The sequence below is a fragment of the Plectropomus leopardus genome, chromosome 10 (genome assembly GCF_008729295.1).
Source record: "Plectropomus leopardus isolate mb chromosome 10, YSFRI_Pleo_2.0, whole genome shotgun sequence".
Taxonomy (NCBI): Eukaryota; Metazoa; Chordata; class Actinopteri; order Perciformes; family Serranidae; genus Plectropomus; species Plectropomus leopardus.
Genome location: NC_056472.1, coordinates 3,211,232 through 3,233,661, shown reverse-complemented (window position 1 = coordinate 3,233,661; position 22,430 = coordinate 3,211,232). Strand labels below are relative to the sequence as shown.

The 22,430-nt window shown below is 41.2% G+C and overlaps 1 protein-coding gene across 1 annotated transcript in view; it reads right to left on the bottom strand.

Annotated features, from left to right (window-relative positions):
* Window positions 1-8,147: 8,147 nt before the first annotated feature.
* Window positions 8,148-22,430, bottom strand: part of gli2a (GLI family zinc finger 2a) — a 113,472-nt gene continuing 99,189 nt past the window's right edge. The window contains exons 10-14 of the mRNA XM_042494559.1: window positions 18,834-18,983; window positions 16,725-16,889; window positions 14,385-14,666; window positions 12,908-13,274; window positions 8,148-12,724 (exon numbers count right to left, since the gene is read on the bottom strand). Of these exons, the coding sequence (XP_042350493.1) occupies window positions 10,410-12,724; window positions 12,908-13,274; window positions 14,385-14,666; window positions 16,725-16,889; window positions 18,834-18,983 (3,279 nt within the window). The 3' untranslated portion in view covers window positions 8,148-10,409. The remainder of the gene's footprint in view (window positions 12,725-12,907; window positions 13,275-14,384; window positions 14,667-16,724; window positions 16,890-18,833; window positions 18,984-22,430) is intronic.

Below are 22,430 nucleotides of genomic sequence, written 5' to 3'. Positions count from 1 at the left end.
TAGTATGTCGCCCAGAATAGCATAAAAGTCATCATATAGCATAAAAAAGTCACATTTATTATTTAGGAGACCTTTTACAAGCATGTTAAAAGATAAAAAACAAATTGGTTGTACAAATTGGGTGCAGATGTGTAACAAAATTCTTACATGACAGATGTTACTAATAGTACATATTATTTAGACCAGTATATTTAGAAACACATCTTACCTGGATGAGTCTGGAAATGTGGGTCTCTATCCTCTGACAGGCAGCTCCTAAATATACTGCATGAACGTTGGCTCCAGATGTAATGCAATGCAGAAACTTTTCATTTATCTGTTAAACACAAAGAGAAAATACAGACAACAATTAAAAGATCCTGTGCTTGATCTGCATCACAGGTAATCCAGTATGTGTTGTAAAGGGAGTTAGTCAACCGAATAAATGGGAGCAAATTTCTGGTGGTGTATTGTTGCGTAAAGTTGGCATGCACCGTAACATTTGCTAATTAGCACAAAACACCAATCTGAAGCTGACGGTGGAAAGGTCAGATGAAAAGCCACTCTGCATGTGGCACACACATGGCAACACAAACACATGGCCACATGCAGGGTAATTCCACCATGTGCATTTGTTGGCATCATGGTAGCAGTATCTCGGAAAATAAATAGCAGATGCAAAAGGATACCTAAAACATAACATATAGATGTGGAAGTCCACTGCAAAGGTGCAACATGTGATGAATTGGGATGATTACATGTTGACATTTATGTGGCAGTCATTATATCCAAGACAAATTTCCCTCAGGATAAATAAAGGTGGGACAATGTTTTTGTCAAAATGTTGTAGTTTAAAAATCAAATTTTCACTCATGTCGCTTACCCCAGCCATTCAATTGAATAGACTGTCACAGATCTGACACGGCTGTCTGATTCACATGTTGGTGTTGAGAATCTGTAGCTCGATTTGGCAATTGACAAACAGAATATAATAACAAAGAAAAGTGTTCTACACAGCTTACAATTTAACAACTAGGCTACAGTATTATGAGGGACAATAATTAAAACCAATTACTAAGACTTAAACCCACATCTGAGACCCTCGTGAGCCCAGAGAAACAGGAGGAGACCACTGTACCTCAGAACTATAATTGCCCATGGGGACTATATTTGTCCAAGGACATAAAAGCTGGTTTCTGGGTATATTATGATCAGGGCTATGCAAGAAGTGCAGAATGATAATGTTGAGTTTACCATGAGAGGACACATGCATTAGTGATTCATACTTACTGTTCATTGATGAGCATCCAGTCTATTAATAGAGATGAAGAGCTATGCAGCTGTGTGTTGGTATCTGACCATTTGGAGAAAGTATCCTGTTGTCAGTCAAAATGATGCTCTTAGTCACCCCCACCCATGTAGCCGGAGATTAGACGTGTGATAATGCATTGTCACCTAAAATGGGACATTTTGACACTTTGGAGTGCTAAAAGCAGGGATATCAGCAAGGACTTTAGCACTGTACCTGAGTTACACTAAAAGCCAAGTAGTGAGTGGTTTTTCTTCAGTCGTTTGGTAAGGATACAACTAAGAACAAAATACAAGCAGTCCCCATTTATAACATTGGGCTTTCTTCTTTGATTTAATGAGTGAATATTTTGTGGAAAAAAGACACCTAAGGACAATCAGATGTTGGGGCAATGAGAAATGATTACTGTTTTGTCCATTTTTATTTTATGGCTCTTGTGTAAAAATACATTTGTTGGATAGGAGGTCTTTAAAGTATATGTTTGATTTATTTCTTACGTTGGTCACTGTGAAGAGAGAGGCATTGTCAGCAGAGCAATAGATTGAGCCATCGATCTGTCACATATGGACCAAATACTGTATTAATGTCAATGAGTGAACATAACTGGATTACTGTCAAACGTGGTGTCAAGAGGGAGGGAACGTCCAAAATATAAAATGTTGCGAGCCACAAACACAACAACACAATTCACTGAGTAGATGATAGGCCAAGGGGTGACATAGGATATTTGAGGTGTATATATCACCTGATGAGAAATTACCATTGCACACTGATGATTATCTGATGTAAAAACGCCTGATTTTAGTCTGCTGACATGAAATGTGCACTTGAAGAGGCTTTGGCCCTTGTCTGTCCTTTAGCGTGCGATGGTCTCTGACTGTTTACCAACCACCCAAAATGAGATCATCCTGAACCATCTATCAGGCAACAGTGAAAGACCTTTGAGAAACTTTCTAAGCATTTTTAGACAGTTTGACCAAATTCTAGTGGTTTAAAATGATACAAGAAGATGAAAGAGAATGAAAGAGGAAAGCAGTGGTTCCTCAAAATAGCCAACATCCCACGTGCTGGCATTATGTCCAGGATATATGCAACACTTGTTCCTTCCCGCTAACAGAGCCACAGTGGTTTACCATTCACACAGACCTGCTGTGTGTGCTAAAAGGAGGGACTTTATTTGGCAAGTGGACCATTGTGCATTGTATGGAAGGAAACAATCTGTGTTCTGTCTGCGCTGATGTGTTTTTTGCTGCATCAGACCCCCTTTCCTGCCTCTAGCCCTGGGGAAAAGAGGGGTGAATATATGATACTTGTGAGATGCCCCGTGTTAAACTCAAGTCACCATCTGGGACTCTTGCAGCAGTTAAAGGTAACTGACCCCAGAGCCTTACATCAGTGATACCAAACATACAGCCAAATCAGGCTCCCGATAGAGTGCTGGGTGGCCCCGCAACCATTTCTGAATTCACAATAATTATAAAGTCCCACAAAAATGTTCTTAAATCCTAGAAATGTCTTAAAATCCTAGAAATGTCCTAAAATGCTGGAGACATCCCAAAAAAATAGTAGAAACATCCTAAAATTCTAGAAATGTCCTAAAATCTGAATTGTGTCCTAAAATCCTAGAATCATTCTTAAATCCTAGACATGCCCTAAAATCCTAAACATGTCCAAAAATCCTGGAAATGTATTAAAATCCTAGAAGTGTCCCAAACTCTTAGATATGTCCTGAAATCCAAGAAACATGTATAGGGCTGCTGGACCCTGGACTACTATTATTTCGCAAAAGTGGCCCCCAAGTAAAGCATCCCTGTTCTGCATGCTGTGGTTGGTTTCTTGAAAATGCCTTATGGTTCTTTGTTCCATTGATTTATGGTGGTGTGAAGATCATCTCAGTCCTGAACCCTTTAAGGGATTCCAGGCATATATGTTTAAGGAAAACAAACAGGCTTAAATATCTGTTTGCCAGGTTGTAAGGCTAAATTCTACTGTTTTTTAAAGCCCAGTCATTCCACCGTCTCTCAGCTGTGCTCAGCTATTCAAACTGGAGCTCTTGAAGCATTTCCACTACATAATTACAGTGTTATAGGATGTGAAAATACTAGTGCACCCACAACAGCTATTATGTAGCAACATCAGCCCAGGTCTCCCAACCCCTAAACAAGGTCAAGGGTTCAGGTTTAGGGTGGGAAACCTCCTTTGGCTTATTAGTGTGTTTGCTCCAAAAGAAGCAAAAATGCTACGGTGAGAGGGTTTTCACAGCGCTGGGGAGGAACTTGGGTCATTGTGGCCCAGAAAATATGTTTGTGAGCCAAACCAAAGGAACATTAGCAAAAACGGAACTGCCCATACTCCTTGTGGTCTTCACCCAGTACATTTTTCTCAGCCACAATAACAGATCTATCTTTATTTTTTTTTTAAATGTATGCAGGAACATGGTTTTATTCCACTGGCATGGCATTCAGCAGACAAAAAGTGAATTATGCTTCAACAATCAGACTTGGACAGTGGTCCTGAGGGTCAAAACACTACATTTCAGAAAACATTTCAGAAGCCAAAATAACATTACTTAAAAGTTGTAATGTTTTCTGAAATGTTGTAGTGTTTTGACCCTGAGGGCTACCATAGAGTCTTGAGTAGGGTTACACCATTCATTTCAAAAGGAAAGTGCAGTGGGTGATGGAAATGAGTGGGTGTACGTTCTTTGTGCCAGTTACAACAGAAAAAGGAAACGTCTAAAAAACATAAAATAGATACAGAAGAGAAGAGCAGAGACAAGGTCATCCACTCACTACGCTCATAAGCCTTTAATCAGAAGAACTCCCTGACTTCAATCAAACGATGGCATTCCTAAACGGCCTACTCACGACAAAGCTCTCAGAGCATCTGACCTCCAGTCTGGATGGCAATAAGGGATAACCTAAGAGAGGTCATAATCTGGGTTAGGGAATGACCCTGGACTCTTCCACCCCCAAGGAAGGCCACAATGCTGGCCTTCATCACAGACATCCCCTGGGCTCTGTATGGGCTGATCATACTTCTTGCACTTCCAGAGTTTAACGGGCACGTTCTGCCCTCAGGCCAGCAGCAGCAGCAGGGCCAAAGCTTGGTTGGAGCAGTAACCCCAACTCTGACATGGGTCACGTCCCTCTGATCTCAGTAGGCACAGAGCTTGATGCAGGAAGCCTTTGATGAGAAACTGAGCCAAGCCTGGGGAGAAAGGCACAACAGTCACAGCCTGTGAATCGCTTTATTATGATGACCTGACCCAAAAGGTCAAAGAGCAAAATGTGACACACTCCAATACTTCTTCAGATACCCTCAAATACATCTTTGTGTCAAGTCAAATTTTGGCGAATTTCATATTCATAAGTTTTTGAAAAGCAGTTTAGATCGATTTATAGCAGCAACATCGGAGTATCAACAATAATGTGGACACACCTTAGTGGCCTTAGTGGCGATCAATCTATTATCAGTGTTTCATTGTCAAAAGCAGTGTTGGGGAGCAGCAAACTACATGTAACTGAAGGTTAAATTACATCATGCAGGAGTTTGCCGGTATTTGAACTGCATTCATATTTAAATAGTAATTCAGTCAATCTGCTGGAGGTGTTATTTAAAAAGACATGGCACCACCTAAGTCATTGTGATTTATCTTTTTGGATTCATGAATGTCTGTAAAGAATAATGTGCCAATCCATCTAGTAGCTGTTGAGATATTTTACAGGATAAGGAAAAACTTTGACTCAGTAAAGTAATTTTTGAGTCATTGCTACTCATCAGTAACCTTTTAAGACCAATGCAATGACCAATGAGTTTCCATGGCTTTGGAATTACTACTTAGATTTTAAAGCTATGAGCGCTTAACTGTGTGAGAGTCTATTTTCAAGCATTGCAGCTTGCATTTGTTCAACTGCAGGTCAGCTGAGGATAGCAATCTTTCATCCACTTGACCCTCTGCCCCTCTGATGCATGTTGTTTTGTCTGGTAGTGCCACAGTGCAGAGTGCGAATGTCACCAACAGCTGACTTCCTCTGAATACCACCTACTGAGCGGGCAGTAGCACTTTAGAGCCCTACAGTGAGAAAGTGGCCAACTTTGGGACAGCTGAAGTGGATTCCACAGATAGAGACTGAATACCTCCCTCTGCCATGCTGGATTTTGCAGCTAATGGGAAGTGCGTTCAGAAAAACTGTTTCAATTGTATTTTTTTTCCTTTTATTATTTCGACGATCAGACTGGGTGTTTAAAAGGATTTGTTCCTGACATTCTTTGTCTAATGCAATGTTTTTTGTTTAAAGTTCTTTTTTTTAAAGAAGTCTTGATTTTGCAATTTGACTATTAAGTTTAAGTATCTTCTGGCACAGATGGTTAGGATTAAGCAACAAAGTCACGGATGGTTAGGATTAGGGAAAGGAGGCACATGGTAAGGTGTAGAAAAAAAATCACATTCAGACAGGAAGCAAACACCAGACTCTTGCATGTAAGTCCAGGGTTTGTTGAACTCATCCATCATCACAAGTGACACCAAATGTGGCTCTGTTTATGAACTTTTTAGCATATAGAGTTTATAGGGCCATTGCATATTGCATGGTTTTTAACTCATTGCAGTAGTCTGCCCCCGAGTGGCAAAAGACTGCTTGATAAAACTTAAAGAGCAGGTGCCATGAACAGTAAAAATCTCACTCTTAACTTTAAAGTCTTAATTTACTGCCAAGCGTTGTCAAGGAAACAGGGTGATGACTCGCATGTGGATGCACTGCGCTGTATGTCTGTGCCTGTTTTACAGTATGAAGCCGTGTGCGTCACAGAGCTCACCATCTCTCCTCATCTGTGTGCTTTGTCTAATCATCCATTTCTGCCTCACTAACCTCTTGTTCTCCTCTCTGGTGAGACTCCTTACCCTGGGGCTATTTTTCTCCCATCCTCTCTCTAAGAGAATAAGGAATTCCAGTGGCAAAAGCAATCAGTGGGCTCCACTTCTAACCAGTCCCCAGCTGAATTTGCTGTCAAATTAAAAGTGATTTGTTCTCTTTCTTTTAGCACTCTGCGTGTTTTCTTATACCCCCATTCCCTTGCCTTATCTCTCTCATGCTCCCCACCTCTTTCTATGCCCAATACCACTTGACAGTAGCTCTCACTTTCTCTGACTTTTCCTTTCCTCTCCTTTTTCTTCACATGCCTTTCTTCTTTCCTGTTTTATGTTGCTCTCAGACCCATTTCTTCAGGGCCAGCCTGCCACTGTTAATTTTGGACAACATGCCATCTAAGTTTAGAAACTGCTCTATATGCATTATGTGCCTATGGAGTATCCTTTTTCACCTGGGTTTTCAAACTGGAGGTTTTTTTTCTTCTTTTGCTGTAGTATGGAGAATGATGAATCAAGGATAAAAAGCACAGCTACTGAAAGTAATACATTATCTTTTCATTAGCAGAAGGTCAGGGCATCTACATAAATATATGCAGAGGAAGTGTAACAAATGTAACTCCTGCATAACTGAAGCATATTCACTGCATTATGGGGAAATCTGAAGAGACCTGACTCCAAGACGAGAGCAAAGAGTAGGCAAGAAAATTGGTTTCATTTGGCAACGCAAAAACTATGGTGTTATATCAATGTTAAGGCAACCTAAGTTAAAGACAAACTTACCTGTACCCCTGTCCTACTGTTTTCTCAACTGACGCCACCCATCTTTGCATCATGCTGCCATGGCAGGTTGCTGTCTGGCAGTGTGTAATAATACTGTGAATGGTTCTGTCCTGCTGTGTTTTCAGATGATAACATCCAGCAGTGTATCATGCCCATGCAAAAAGTGGATTTTGGCATGGGGATCTTATGTTGTATTAACTGCAAAAACAGCAGCATTTGACGATTTTGGAATGGGAATGGGCTTGCCAACCCTAGAGGGTCCTTTGTGCTCATTATATCATGACGTTATCAGCAGCGGTCCAACCTGACGACATCCAGGGGCAAATCATGTGGAAGGGACCAGTTCTGTCCAGCCGTGTTCTCAACTAATGCCGCCAATCTGTGTATCATGCTGCCATGGCAGGTGCTGTCTGGCGGTGTGTAATAACATTGCGAATGGTTCTGTCCGGCTGTGTTCTCAGCTGAAAACATCCAGAGTTGTATCATGCAGACACAAAAGGTGGATTTTGGTGTCGGGATCTTACGCCAAAAAAAAACTACAAAAGATTGATGATGATCTGAGAACAGGCTGGCCCACTCTACAAAGACTTTCCAGCGTCTCATATTATGCTCTTGCTGGCAGTGTGTCAACCTGATGCCCTCAAGCAATGTATCATATGGACACAACAGGTTCCGTGCAGCCGCATTGACAGACAGACTGGCGCAGATTTTCGCTGGTATCTGACAAGTTTGGAATGAGAATGGGCTGAGAAATTAGCTGTAGAGATGTCTGCCTTCTGATATGGGTGGCGGGTGTAGTTGGATAGAAAGAAAAAAGTTCGTACTTGAAACTGCTCATAATACTCACACCAAAACTATTACCAACTACTTCATCCTTACAAAACAAGATTTTTTTTTATAAATGTCTGTTTCTTAGAATCCTCTTTATGTGTGTGCATCCTTTACACACATAACTACGGTGAGTTTACTAATGTTTGCCTTTCAAGCTGTACTCGACAGCCTTCTTAGAGCATGCCAAATGTGCTTTCACTTGTAGCATGCTAGCCCTACTTTCATGTGGCCTCCAGGGACCACAGACTGTGTTGTATCAAAGAAGACACAACGCAGGAATTTATACAGAAAAAAGAAGGAGATAGTTTATTTGAAATGTACAAAAGCTATATACACACACTCACACAAACCCACACACACACACTGAGCATAGTAAAAGTGAATGGTAGCATACACACAAACATTTTAAAGGCTACTAAAAAATTCAGCAAACATAATAAAATGGAGGAATTTTCAGGGCTAGTTTGCCTATTCTGTCCGAAACAGGATTTCATTATCAAAGTCTGTGTCCCATCCTGGACTCTCTGCAGTTCATCCAGACCCCAGGGGAAGGATGGGGTACAGCGAGGGGGGGCGCTATGAATGTGTTAATTAGGACTGGATCTCTACTGAGAACACACAGAGGTACTTGTATATTCTTTTAGAGAATGCTCCTTGTCAGACACATGGGTTCATGTGCCCTGATAGACTAACACAGAGGCATATCCTTGTCCTTTTCAATCATTTACCCTTGTGAGATAGGACCATGGAGAGTAAATGCCTCTGATCCAGTGGGCAAAGAAGGAAATCTGATTTTACAGTACCATCCCCAAGAGCTCAGACTATGATCAAGAAGCACTTAATATCTGTGGATCATAGTGTTGTACAACCACGTGTTTAAACTAGGGCTGTCAAATGCTTTTTTTTTTGTAAGTTCCAATTAGCTGCAAATTTCTGGTTGAAGGGTATTAACAATTGCATATTGAATTAATGAGATGTCGTAAAAATGTGTGAGGAAAATTAACTCAGAATCACCAATAACCTTTATTCCAAAATCTAAGAGTAATTGAAACTCAAATTTTTATAAAAGACAGGTTTCTGTAATGGCAGTTATCTTATGTGGCAAGATAGCTGAATTATGTGCATACATAAATTGCAATAGCAGTTTTTTTTTTCATTACAGACATGTATGTATCACTTCCCACATGCATGGTTTGATCATGTACTCTAACCTCAGGGCTTTGAGCACCTGTATGTTTTGCAATAAAGTAAAAATAAATTGTATTTCTGTGATAATTTGCCTGCATAAAATTTACACACATTGCTAGGTATGTCCTTCTGAAACACGTGACTAAGTTTTAACCCTGGTCAAAAATGACTTAGCAACAGTTTGTGTTTCAGGTTAGTCTTAGGTTAGTTATTGTATTGTATAAGATGGGAGTGCCAAAAACTGCAGTTCCTGGAATGATATTATATATTCATATATTAAAACTTAACCACAGAAATAAACATGTTTACAGCCTTTAAGTTTAAGACACAAAATATGGAAAGGTTAATTTTTATATAACTGAGCTGTTTGAATATTGTTAAGGCCTAAAGTTATGCATAATTATGGGTGTTGGTTAGGTATTGAACCATACGTCAGACGTTCAGCTTTTGCCGTAAGTACAGTTTGTTTGAATACCTTTGAGCTTGTTCTTTTCAAGCAAAAAATAAGCATTAGCATAATTACAGTTAACCAATGCTGTAAATGCTCCAACTAAGCTAGCAGCTAGCGTTAGGGTAATATCTACCCTCTTGTCCAAATACAGTCACTTCTGGCTCCAAAAATCTAAGATGGTGATGGCCAAAATACCAAACTCAAGGCTTGAAAACATGAGTACACAAACCAGTGGCTAAAATTGTGGGGCTTGGTTTGTTATTTTATACAGTTTATGCATCATATACGTAAAAGGTACAGAAAATTGCAGCTTAGCTTTGTGAGAATAGTTTTTTTTCCCAATCTACATGATTAGCGCAAAAAAAACCCATAAAGAATTTCATCAAGAATTTGTCATCCTTTGTAAATGACTAGTACCCATAGGTTACTGTACCTTGACAGCCGTAGTTTAAACATCAAGTCAACAGCATAACTTAAAGCAAGTACCATAGAGTATAATCTTTACACATAAAGGTCTTCATGAGAAAATATTACCTGTTATCTACATTTCATGTCCATTTCCTGATAACTCTGTTTTATATGTCATACTCGGATGCTCAGCACTGATGTCCTCAGCAAGATACTACATGTGAGAACTACTTTCAACTGCTTTCAGTGCACCACTGTGTAGAGCTATTACACCAGCAAATACTGAATGGCGATCGTTTGCAGATGCATTTATATACCTGGGGTTATCATATATTTGTATGTAAAATGTATGGCTTTTTAACAAATAATGATAGAAATTGTCTTTAACCCTAGCTATACTTACTATTTTTCTTTAAATGTAACATATTTTAATCTGAAGCAAATATTACAAGATAAGCATATAACTATAGACAATGAAGAAAAAAATATGAAATAGCCAGTTTTACTTTGTTCAATCAGTGCTTTGTGTACTCCATATATTCCTGATGTAGAAATGGTTAAGACTGGATGGATGATGAGGTGTTTGATTGCTCTCAGCTTATCATGTTGAGGAATTTGCTTTCTTCAGCCAAGGCTGTGAGCATAGAGTTCATGTCACCTATGGCCATGTTGCCAATCCCTGCCGGTACAGACGCGAGGGTGACAGAGTTGCGGGGTGTTGTAAGACGTGAGGAATTCTGGGAGAGGCTCTGCAGAAGGCCGGGACTCAGGGTGCCCGACATTAGGCTGGAGTGGTCCCCATCGTCCAGCATAGTGTCAAAGTCGATCTGGGCATGCTCCGTGCCACCAGATCCACCAGTGGAGGAATCCACCGTACTGCTGGAGACGTGGTTGACTCCTGGTGAGGCCATGTTAGTTGCAGCTGTGGCGTTGCTGGCAGGAGCCTGGCTGGCAGTGGGGGACATAGGGGCATCGAAGCTGACAGAAGTTGGCTCAAACATATGAATCTGTCCTGTGTAGAGCACGGCAGAGTTTGGATTTTCAGAATTGCTGTTGTGGGCTGCTAACCCACTGGGCCTCTTTGGGCTTGCCTCTGAGGTGTCAGTACTGCGATAGGCAATCAAATCAGATGACTTGGGTATTCGACTTGGTTGCATCAGGCTAGAACCTGTATGTTGTCTGGCAAAAGACTTGGGCTCTATGGGAGGCCTTGGTTGTAACATTCCTCTGCCTCCGTTATGGATATTGTGCTGTTGCTGCTGGGAGAGAACACTGTAATTTTGCTGCTGATCCACTTGGTTCACATGGGAATACCCATCAGCCTGTGTCCTTGATCTGCAACTTTGCAGTTCTGGATCTGCCACATTGTTCCGGGGAGGTCTCATGCTAGTGCTCCCAGATAAACAATTTGGGATTGCCTCTTGGCCAAACCCTTGCTGAGGACTCATTTGCTCACTAAAGTTTACATTGTTGCATTGCCTCTGTTGCTGCTGGTGAGAGATGTTCATCAGCCTCTGGCTGTTGTGGTTCCCATATCCCTGCATAGACAAATTCTGACTCATAGGCACAACTTGCTGGTTGCTGCCTAGGCCTTGTCCTTGTCCTTGGAGGGGACCAAAATTGTGCCTCTGCTGAACAACAGCTAGGTTCCCCCTAAGCGAATGCTGCTGTTGTTTGGAGAGCTTGGTTGTAGTGTCCACAGTCCCCGAGCTCACCTCATTCCACTGCACTGGCATGTTATTTTTGTTCATATTGTCCGATGATGCTGAGAAGGGTTGCTGGGAGCCACCAGGTCCCATCTGACAGGACTGCATGTCCTGACCAGACTGAGTCATGTTGGCATCCACCATGGCCATCCTCCTCTGTGCATAAAATGAAGCTGGTGGAGCCATGCCTGTCTGGTAGCCCTGAGTCTGATTGTTGGAATGGTAGTCCACTTGCCCGGGGTTTTGACCCGAGGGGCCAGAATTCTGGGACCTAAGGTACTGCACCACATCATCTGGAAGCACCATGTCATCCTCCCCATTCTGCTCCCCCCCAATCATCATCCCATCTACTGCCATGTTCTCCATGGCTACATTCTCAGAAATGCTAGGTGGTCTCGGGGCAAATGGGTAACGTTGCAGGCTGCCATCAGAGCGAGTGTAGCCCTGCATAGCCAGTGCCTGGTGGCGTTCAGAAGATGGCCCATTCAGGGGGTTCATGTTGTTCATGCTGTTATAACGTTGAACCCTTGGAAAGGAAAGAGGGTCCAGTGTGGGACGGCGCACTGGATCACTGGCACGACGTGGAAGGTTGGCAGGTACCTCATGGGGCATCATGCTACGATTGCCATATCCAATATCACTGCATCGCCGAGGCACAGTTCCAGAGGGTGGCTGATGGAATGGGTACGACGAGCCTTCCTGGGAATCACTGTAGAGTGCCATGCGGGTCCTCAGGCTCATCCGATCCATATTGGGGAGAGGAGTAGGTGGAGCTCCGCCAATGGCAGCAGCATACTTAGCCTTAAGTCGATAATGCTGAGCTGGTGTCAGACTAAGGAGGCTTGGGAGACCTCCTCCACCTCCTCCACTGACACCACCACCTCCACAATGGCTAGCCTCACTGGAGCGACGAGACAGATCAGTGGAGATTGGGTCATAGGAGTCAGCCGAACTGATGTTGTTGTGGCGGTTAGCACCGAACTGTGACGCCTCACTTGACCGGCGGCTGGAATAGCAGGGTGAAATACCAGAGGAGCGCCGGCTCATGGTGTAAGCTGAACTGATGGTGCTGGTGGTGCTGTCACGGCGTTCATTGAGCTGGTTCAGCAACGTTACTTCACATGAAGACAGGTCACCCATGCGTTGGCCAGGATATGAACCGCTTGAGTTACTCATCATGTTGGAGCTCTCCAGCAGGGAACCTGGCAGATGCAAAGGACATTATTACATAATGACAACAACTAATTTATAAGTGTTCAAATTTTAAATTCAAAATTATAGACTTAGCATTACTGCGTGTGGTTGTTTTGGCTACTGGACTCACTCCACTACTAAAGGACTTAAAGAATGTCAGCAAACAGACTTCCTCAACCTTTCTCACTTACCAACTGCAGGTATGGGAGGCAGCTTCATGCTGTTGCGTTGGCCCTGCAATGGCTGTGGTGCAGAGTTGACCCAGGGGCAGGAGTCCCTCACTGTCTTCAGCCTTTCCTTCTTGATGTTCTCCAGCTTGATGGTGACCCCGCCACCATGGCCCACAGCTTTCCTCAACTGAAGCCCCACCCCAGCCTGCTGTCCCCCAACGGGAACAGTGGAGTCAACCATGGGGCAATCATCCTGTGCACTGAGGTCCCCAAAGCTGCCCCCGCTGTGCATGGCCATCTCTACCCCACTGTCGTTGTTGTTGGCGCTGCTGAGAGGAGACGGCTCACTGCTGCATGAGGAGTGGCCGCCAGGACTGGACTGATATGTCTGGTGGAGCAAAACAATAGTGGTTCATTGTTCAGTTTTCTACAGGTAAATATTCTACTTTGGTGTCACTGATAACAATATGCTAACAAAAAAGACGAAAAAAGTGAAATATAATAATAGAAAATAAATTAATAAAAGCTATGGTTTCATGCCAAGTTCACAGAACTCCATTATGTATTCTTCAATATAAAATAATTACCACATTTAAGAAATTCTGATTGTAATGGTGTTTTGTAATTACTAATGTAGGTCTACAGTTCCATAATCTCATTAATTATCAATGAACTTGATTTATTTACAACCAAGTGGATAATAGATGAGTTCTGTGAACAATCCAGTGACGACAGTAATTCAAACTGCCCTGTAAATGAATAGAAGTCTTGATCTCAGCTTGATGCTGGCACTATTTGTTCAGCACACATTCTAAAACAGTCTCAGCCTATGAATATTAATGTGACAATGACTTTTATCATTGCCCGACACCAGAGACTACTGCCTGTGATCTTTTGGACAGAAAAATACAGTTTGATATTAGCCTGTCTAGCCTGTATGTCTCCATACATGCATATGCGTGCATCCCATATACAAAGGAGGATGTTTTAGGTTTGTGAAAATAGATTATCATGCAAAAAGAACATTTTACATCATGCAACAGTGCAACAATGCAACAATGCGGTATGAAGCATGAGGACACATTCACACATCTCCCCGTGCCGAGTTCCGATAAGATGGAGAGACAGTTTAACTGCTCACCTCAGTGAAGTCTGTCCATTAGAAAGGTTAACTTGAGAGAAGCAAGTTCAAGCAACAACCAGAAAGTTAGGAAGTGTGCAGCAGTAAACATTTTACCTTAGCATATTAGTTAAGTGGAAACAGTAGGAAATAAGTATGTCTTTCTCCTACACATACAAAAGCATGCAATTATATGATCATCTCATATTAAAGGGTGACACTGATAATTTAGAGTGCTGAAAGTGGTATGTGTTTCTTTAAAGATGCTTTTAATCTAATTCTAAAGGTTAAAATACGTTTCCTGCACACGGACATTTTCTGAACTGTCAAAGAAGATTGTGTGAGATGACTTTTTATAGTTACGTGATCGGGACCCACCATAGAGTTCTCGGTCTTGATAGATTTCACCTGTAGGCAGTCCTCCACTCCTCTCGAGGTGCTGTTGGCCTCAATCTTTCCGTCCATGCCTCTCGTACCGAGCCTGGAATTTGCCTCATTCTCCCCATTGCCTTTGGGTGGCTGCAGTCTCGGAGGTGCGTCGCTTCGTTGTTTTTTGGTGACATGGGCTTCGGGTCCATGGACTGTCTTGACATGCTTCCTGAGAGAGCTGGGGTCCGTGTAGCGCTTGGTACAACCCGGGATCTTACACACATATGGTTTCTGCCAAGAGGGATTCAAAGTCGGACTGATATCAAATTGCACTTTTTTTTTGTCCTGTTAGAGTGTACATATCTGCTGTAAGGACATAGACTACATTTCAACATCTGGGGAGTCACATATGAAACAGGGGGTCAAAATGTATCAGACACACATTTCCTGCATTGTGGGAATTTCTAGATGCAAATTTGTGCAGTTCCTAGAAATGTTTCTAATTTTGCCAAAATAAAAGTCCTCTTCCACTTTCATGTTTTTCATGTTTTCTTGGCTGGCAGAAATGCACACGCTCTGAATACTGAGGAGGCGTGTGTCCCTTGCATGCCCCCTAGGGACGTCAGTTTCGCTAATTTTGATTTTGAAAGGCTGACACTTCATTATGTCATATTTTATATATATATATATATATATATATATATATATATATATATATATATATATATTAGTTTTAATGTATTTCATATACTATATATCATATTTGCATATATTTTTATATTTAATCTAGGTCACTCTATATGGACAGCAGCTAACATTGTGGTATTTAACATGTTTAATAATAAAAAAAAGTTTCTTACCATTGAACAAACATTGATTTTTTACCCACCATGTTTATGCATTTATGACGTCAAGTCGGCTACTCGTGTCATAAAATAACATTGTTATCATTAAAATAATGTTGTTATCGATATACTTGCCTTTATAGTTTACTTTATAGTTACAAGTTTGCTTGCTTGCTACAGCTAATAGATGCATTCATTAAAATGTGCAACTACTGAAAGCATATGATAGCAACTAGGAACAATAAACAAAATATATAATGAACAAAACTCCCCGTGCACAACCAGTGTGATTGTCAGGTGCCGGTTGTGGCAGAAACATATAAAAGTGAAAAATAAAGTAGACCATCGCACACTAAACAACTTTGCCTTTGATTTTATTCAAGTGACGTGTTAAGCTTCTTCAGGCTCGCCCAGTGAAATGACATGAGCATCCACAGGTATGATAAATACACACAAGTCACAATCATGAAATCTTTGCTACTTTATGTTTTTTTGATATGTTTTGTAAATATTGTCATGCTTTTGTAATTGCTCACTTTTGAAAATTGTATTTATATGTAAGGCATGGCAGCTTTAGAGCTGCACTTGGCTTGTGTCACTATAAGGGAGCGTCAAGCGTATTGTGGCAGCATGTGTTGTCGACACCTGAACTGAGGCTGAATGAAGTGGTAGGAACGTACTTTTAAATGTGAATGAGTTGGGTGGGATGAAGGCTGGGTGGGATGATGGCTAAGTGGGCTGATATCGTTTTACTAGTAAATAGGCGGTGCCAGTGTGAAGCAGGTTGAGAGCGTTGAGGTGAGAAGTTGCTCTGTGATGCAGCTCATTTGGTACATGGTTTATTTATGTATGATATATGTAAATATGCATTGTATTTAGAGTAGTCTGAGTTGATATTGATGTTTGTTTTCTTGTAATGTGGTTTTAACGTGGAGTCTGGACGGAACGGTGTAGAGGGAAATCTTGTGTAACTGTTTTTACGATTGTTTGTATGCATTTGATTCCTTTGTGAGCAGACTCGCCATTAAGACAGCATAAATTGAAATAAACTTGATAAATAAAAATGTGCTTGGATATGTGAACCTGTGAAGTCCGTATTTGGTGGGGGGAGGGTGAAGTTCGTAGTTGGTGGGGGGAGGGGACCTGCTGCACTTTGTTATATATATATATGTATTGTTAAAAAAAAAGGAAGAGAGGCGATGTTGATAATTAGTCACGTGACTCATGAATAAAATCACAGTAAAGTCATTCAGTGTGCGGTGGTCTAATTTGTTTTTCACTTTACAAAATCCATTATCTTTTTAGCATCAATTGTTGACACTGTTTCAACGCTTCACGCTATTTCTGCTGCCCTGACACGTCTTTGTAAATTTGTATTTTATATATTTTTTTGGATTCATGATGGCACCCCCTAGTTTTGCATAACTTGCACTACACTAAGCACTAAGCTAACGGTGGCTCCTGCTTGGTAAATCAGTTGATTGATGTGTGTGCGTTGGCATACCTCATTAGAGTGTGTGCGGTTCTGGTGCTTGGCCCGGTCTGAGGCGTTGGAGAAGGCCTTGTTGCAGCCCTCATGTTCGCACACATATGGCTTCTCCCCGGTGTGGGACCTGAGGTGGGTCTTAAGGTTCTCCAGGCGAGAGTAAGCTTTGGCACAGCCCTCAAACTGCAGAGAGACGGAGATGGACAGACAGACAGTGAGACTGAATGCCTCGGTGCCGTGTTGTTTTATGTGCAGCTGGGGAGAGAAAAGAGCTCGGCAACAACAAATGTAATCTACGGTTGGACTAGTGCCCACCTACTGTGGCATGCCACACAAAAGCAAAGCAGCCCTACACTTCAGTAAAAAAGGGCTATTATGCAAAATATCTAAACTGAGTGTGAGGTTTGGTCGAGCTTTTCGGCGAGTGTGCTTTGTTGAGACAAAGAGAAGTCTGTGTTTAGCCTTTGTGTTCACTTGTACTGTACAAGCTATAATTTGGTATTCCTTCTGAGCAGTCATTGTGAACGGAGTTGGCTTTGAAATTAAAAGAGAATCAAATTAGACTAGCTCAGAAATTGGATATAAAAGTCAGAGGATTCTAAGTTAAAAGACCAGACTAAAGGGGAGTTAGAGTGTTATGAGAAGATGCATGTGGGATTTGTGCAGAGAATATACAGCCTGGTCTTAATAAGGACCCTTGGCCCCGCGCTTGTCTACAGATTTTAATTACACGCCCACGCTGTCAATCAGCTTTCTTCGCTCTCTCCTTCACAAGTCATCTGTTTTAATGCATTCACAAGAGCCTGCAAGCGAGCTTTGAAGCCCAGCAAACAGGCCCTCAATTTGATCTTCACACAGCAAATGAAGCTTTCAATAAAGCCCTCATGATTTATCAACATGGAAAATATCACTGGTGCTAAGCACAAAGAAAATCATATGAGCAGTTCTTTTTATTTTTTATTTTTTGGAGGCAAAGGGAAGAGTTGGCTGAGAAACATTCTAGTTCTAGTTCCAGTACTTGGTGAACCACTTAACCAGTCAGTTAACCCTTAAATGCAGGATGTTGTTTTGTTTTTTTCCCCAAACATTCCTGTATACTTCGGGTCTTCAGCAACCCAGCACTTATAAAGCTGTATATTGAAAATAAAATGCACCTATTTTTTTTAAAAATCATATCAACAACAACAATAACACAAAAAATGTGAATTTTTGGAGAGTACTACTCAGTCTGTAAAGATGTGTGTAATGCCAGCGATACGGCACTGCTAGCTTAAAAATACAGATAAACTTTGCAGATGTAGTAGCTAAATCTGTATATTGAAAAAAAGCAACATTTTTCAGCAGATATCTTGGCTGTAACTAAACTGAGCAAGCTGAGCATTTCTGTGTTTATGTCTGAGGTATTTATTTAGTTTGGGAAAGCCCAGGTATAGCCAGCCCAAGTATAAACTCAAGTTGGAACGTGAAACAACAGTTGCACAAGCTTTTTATTTTGAGCACTAATAGCCCCTGAACATGAATAGATTTTGATTGTATATTTTATTTTATTAGTAATAGTTGTATAATTGCAATATTACCACAAAAGGGCATGCTTTAATGTCGTATGTGGTACTTCAGTGATTACTGTCCACAAATGATGTCAAAGCACACCCTCTCGTGTGATATTAACTTTGACTCTGGAGTTGTTTGGTCAAGTCTGAGAAAATAACTCTGATGATGTCACTGTGATGTCATCAGAGTATATAAGCTTGGGCTCTGAGACTTTACATTTTTAACCAAAAATCTGCATTCCAAGTCGAAGGTGTGGAGTGTGAACGAAATAGACGTCCAGTAGGGAGATTTAAACAAAAGCAATTGTTGCATTATGGGAAATGTAGTATCCATTCCCTGTAACTAAAAATCAGGATATTTCAGCCTCTGCTGCCTTTATTTGGAACATTCTTTTTTTTTTTTAAATCCATCTATCCAAAGTCCATCAATTATAAAAAGACAGATAATATTGCTGAAGTGCACTTTTAAATGCAGAAATCAGTCTGTGAGTCAGTTGATCCTGTGGCCAGTCAGTCAGTTCGCCAGCTAGTTACTAACAGTTCACTACCCTTTTTTGCAGGAATACGAGGTTCTTACTGTGCATTTATGTGGCTTCTCCCCTGTGTGACGCCTCATGTGGACCACCAGCATGTACTGAGCCTTGAAGGGCTTCTGCTCCCGTGAACACTCCTGCCAGCGACACACAAACTCCTTCTTCTCTCCATGGATGTGGTCGTTGTTGATGTGCTGTGGAGAAAATTTCATTCATGAAAATCAGAACAATGCAGCACAACATGCTTTGTGATACAGACACTGAGATTTAAGTAAATAGTAGCTACAAACCAACACTATGTGTGTATTGCTAAAAACGAGTCAGCAAATTCCTGTCTTTTTTCCCACCATTAGATTCTACACACACAAACACACACACACACACACACACACACACACACACACACACACATTGTAAGTGATGGTGCCATCCATTATGGCTGGAAGTTATTATGCATCTGTCAACAGGAGACAAAAAAACTATAAAAGCATGTTTTGTTTTTTCAGGCTCTGAGTGTTGGTTTCTCAAGGAAGAGGAACTTCCCCAGATCCCAGTAAAAGTGATCAGGAAGAGGATTTTGTAACCAACTGGTGTTTATCTTTCATCCTCCTTACTTTAAAGGGATTCAGAAGTCAGTGAAGGACATGGTTTCCTGTGTGATGCCTAAAGTCCAGGTAAAGCAAAAATAAAAGCATGTAATGAGCCTGTCAAACCACAGAAAACTGCCCAACCAAACTTGAATGATTAAAAAAAATTGCAAAGTCAATAAAAATTAGATTTCAAAATGGTGAAAAGCTAAACAGAATTTTTTGCTCTGTAAAGCTAGCGTCGTGTCTGCTCTATTAAGCTACCCGTTAGTCTATTAATTCGCTGTGGCATCTTAATTTTTATGGAGCAGTAGAGGAATTATGATGTCTTTGAGTTTGCTTTTAGGCCTCACCAAAAAATCCTGGACACAGAAATGGTGAAAAACTGTTCACGGGTCCAACTCAACAATGAAGCACAGTTCCCTTTTTATTATTATTTTTATTTATTTTTTCTTTTTGAAAAATATTTACTAAATTGCATAAAGTGTTTAGAAAGGAGTCCTTGTTTTTCCTTCACCTGGACTTTAAGGTTTTTTTTTAGCCAGTATAGTAGTTTCTGACAAATGAAAAAGTGTAAAACTTTTTTTTTGTTGTGTTAAAATGAATAATGTGCACAGTTGGAGAAGGAGGCAGTCAGTTATTCCTACTATGAAGAGTAGAATGTCAGAGTTCCTTCAGTTATCTTAATTAAACCCTCAGACCGAACAGGTTTTATTGAACTCAAATGACAAATACACACATTTTTTCTTTGCAGACACACTTAAAACTCTCATCCTGTGCACCACACGCAAATATTCACACACCCAGAGGAACCACTTCATTTCCTGAGGACATCCAGGCCCCCGGCACTCCACTGATGTGGTCACCTCTCCACCAGCAAAAAAAGCAAAGTGGTTGGCTATTCTGCTAAGATCTATTTTAAGGTGGAGGAGAAGGAATGGAAACAAGCGGAGGCCTCTATTTTCAGGTTACACACAACTGTGAATCCGTAATTTGGGGCCTCTAAAAACCGGATTACGTTTGGTTTAAGCAGAAGCCAGAAGAACCCACAGGTGTGTGGTTGATTTTTGCTGATATGAACCTTGTGTTAAACCCTGGCTGTGCTTAGGGAGATGCCGTCAGGAGTTTTTGCAGAAAAAGTGGCTATTACTATGGTAGTTGGTTTTTGTAAAGTTCATAGAAATCAGAGGCCTTAAAAAAAGCCCACGTCCTGTGAGGATTTAAGAATGTGTCAGCCTCATGTTGTCCATCCACACCCAAGATCCGACCAGCGATCCTCTGTTCGCTAAATGCTGGCAAGCTCTCACAGAGTCTGCAGCTGGGGAACTGGAGTTGGGGCAAAAGTTCTTAAAGGTAACTCTGGTCCTGACTTCCTATCAGTCTCTGGGTCTGTGGACCTGACACATGCCCCTCCTGCCACGGCTCTGAGGGGACTGACAGCTGCTCACAAAGTGGAAAGCAAGAAGAGAAGTTGGTGGGAAAAGGGGGGAGTATGAGGTCCCCTAACTCCAGAGCTCCTGGCATGACGATGGATTTATGGCCAGCCCTCTGGGCTTTAGGGGTGGGGAGTGTTAGAGGTTAGGGGTTAGGGGTCATGGGGCTGAGGGGTGGGGGGGTGGGGACGGGGGGCACAGCTGCAGGGTTTGGGCTTGAATTTGGCGAGCGCCGGCAGGCTCATTAACGTTGCGCGTGTCAGCCTGACAGGAAAGGATCAGTTACTGGACAGTTTTCTGAGTCGACTCAATCAGCATGGATTTAATGAGCAGCAGAAGAGTCGTTTGAACTCTTCACTTTTTAATCAATAAAATGCAACATTTCTGATGGCAGAGTTTGAAATTAGCTGTAGAGAAAAAGGTGCAACTAAGTCTTTGACTGAATAGGTGTCAACAATATCTGTCAGAATATTCATCCCTATGTTCCCAGGGTCCTTTATTACTAGCCAGTGCTAGCATTTTTGGTCATATTTACCAATCTTTTAAGAATATTTTGTGTTTTGGGGCGCCCAGTTGCTCAGTTGGTAAAGCAGGTGCCCCATGTACTGAGGCTATATCCTTGCCACAGCGTTTGCGGGTTCAATTCCAACCTTGGCCCTGCATGTCCTCCCCTCTCATGCTTAAACTGTCCTATCTCAAATAAAGCCAAAAAAAGAATTTAAAATTTTTTTTTTTATATTTTGTGTTTTGAATATATAAACAATGAAAACATTAAAATAAAGAGCAGATCATCTGTTTTCACACATGTAAAAACATTTTTTTCTAGCTTCTTCCATTCCTTTTTTTATCAACACATGAAATTGGGCATTTTCATCAATCAATCAATAAATAAATAAAAATTAAAATTTGGACAAAAAGCGGATGAAATGACATTTAAGTAATTTTCAGGAGCCAAATCGATTTCATATGTACATTTTTTGTTTTCTTTACTCCTCTTTTCTGATGTCAACTTGGAGTGTACAAACATAATATTGAAAATATTGTTTGAGGTTAAGTGGAACTATAGAGCAAAACATTTTGCATTAAATATCAGTAAACACCACAGCCTTTGGGACAGTCCCTAAGCAGACGGTGGTGTTCTGTGGTAGCTCTGAGCAGTGAACAATGACGATGTGTTCCTCCCTTGTTCCCTGATTATCTAAATAAGCTACTAAATATGTATTTTCTTTTACTTTTTAAAATAACGGGTCTGAAAAGCCGCTAAATAGTGATAAGTTGGCAAGTTTGTGGCCCTGTCTTCCTGTTACCCTTATTCGTTGGTTTTTGGACACAGAAAAGTTGTTTTATTGCACAACATCCATAACAGCACGCCCTAGATTGACGAAATATCTGGCGGGGAAGCGTTGTGCTGTAAATGTCGAACAATCTTGTCACTGGCAGGGAAAGTGTTAACGAGGACTAAATAATAAAGTGATACGGACATTTCAAATGCAGATTCAGTGGTAAAAATCTCATTCAGCTTCTGTGGCGTTTTCAATGTCCAAAGGCCCTGACACACCAAGCCAATGGTCGACTGTGCAGGTTTGTCAATCAGCTTTTGTTGCCTCAGTTACTGCTGTGT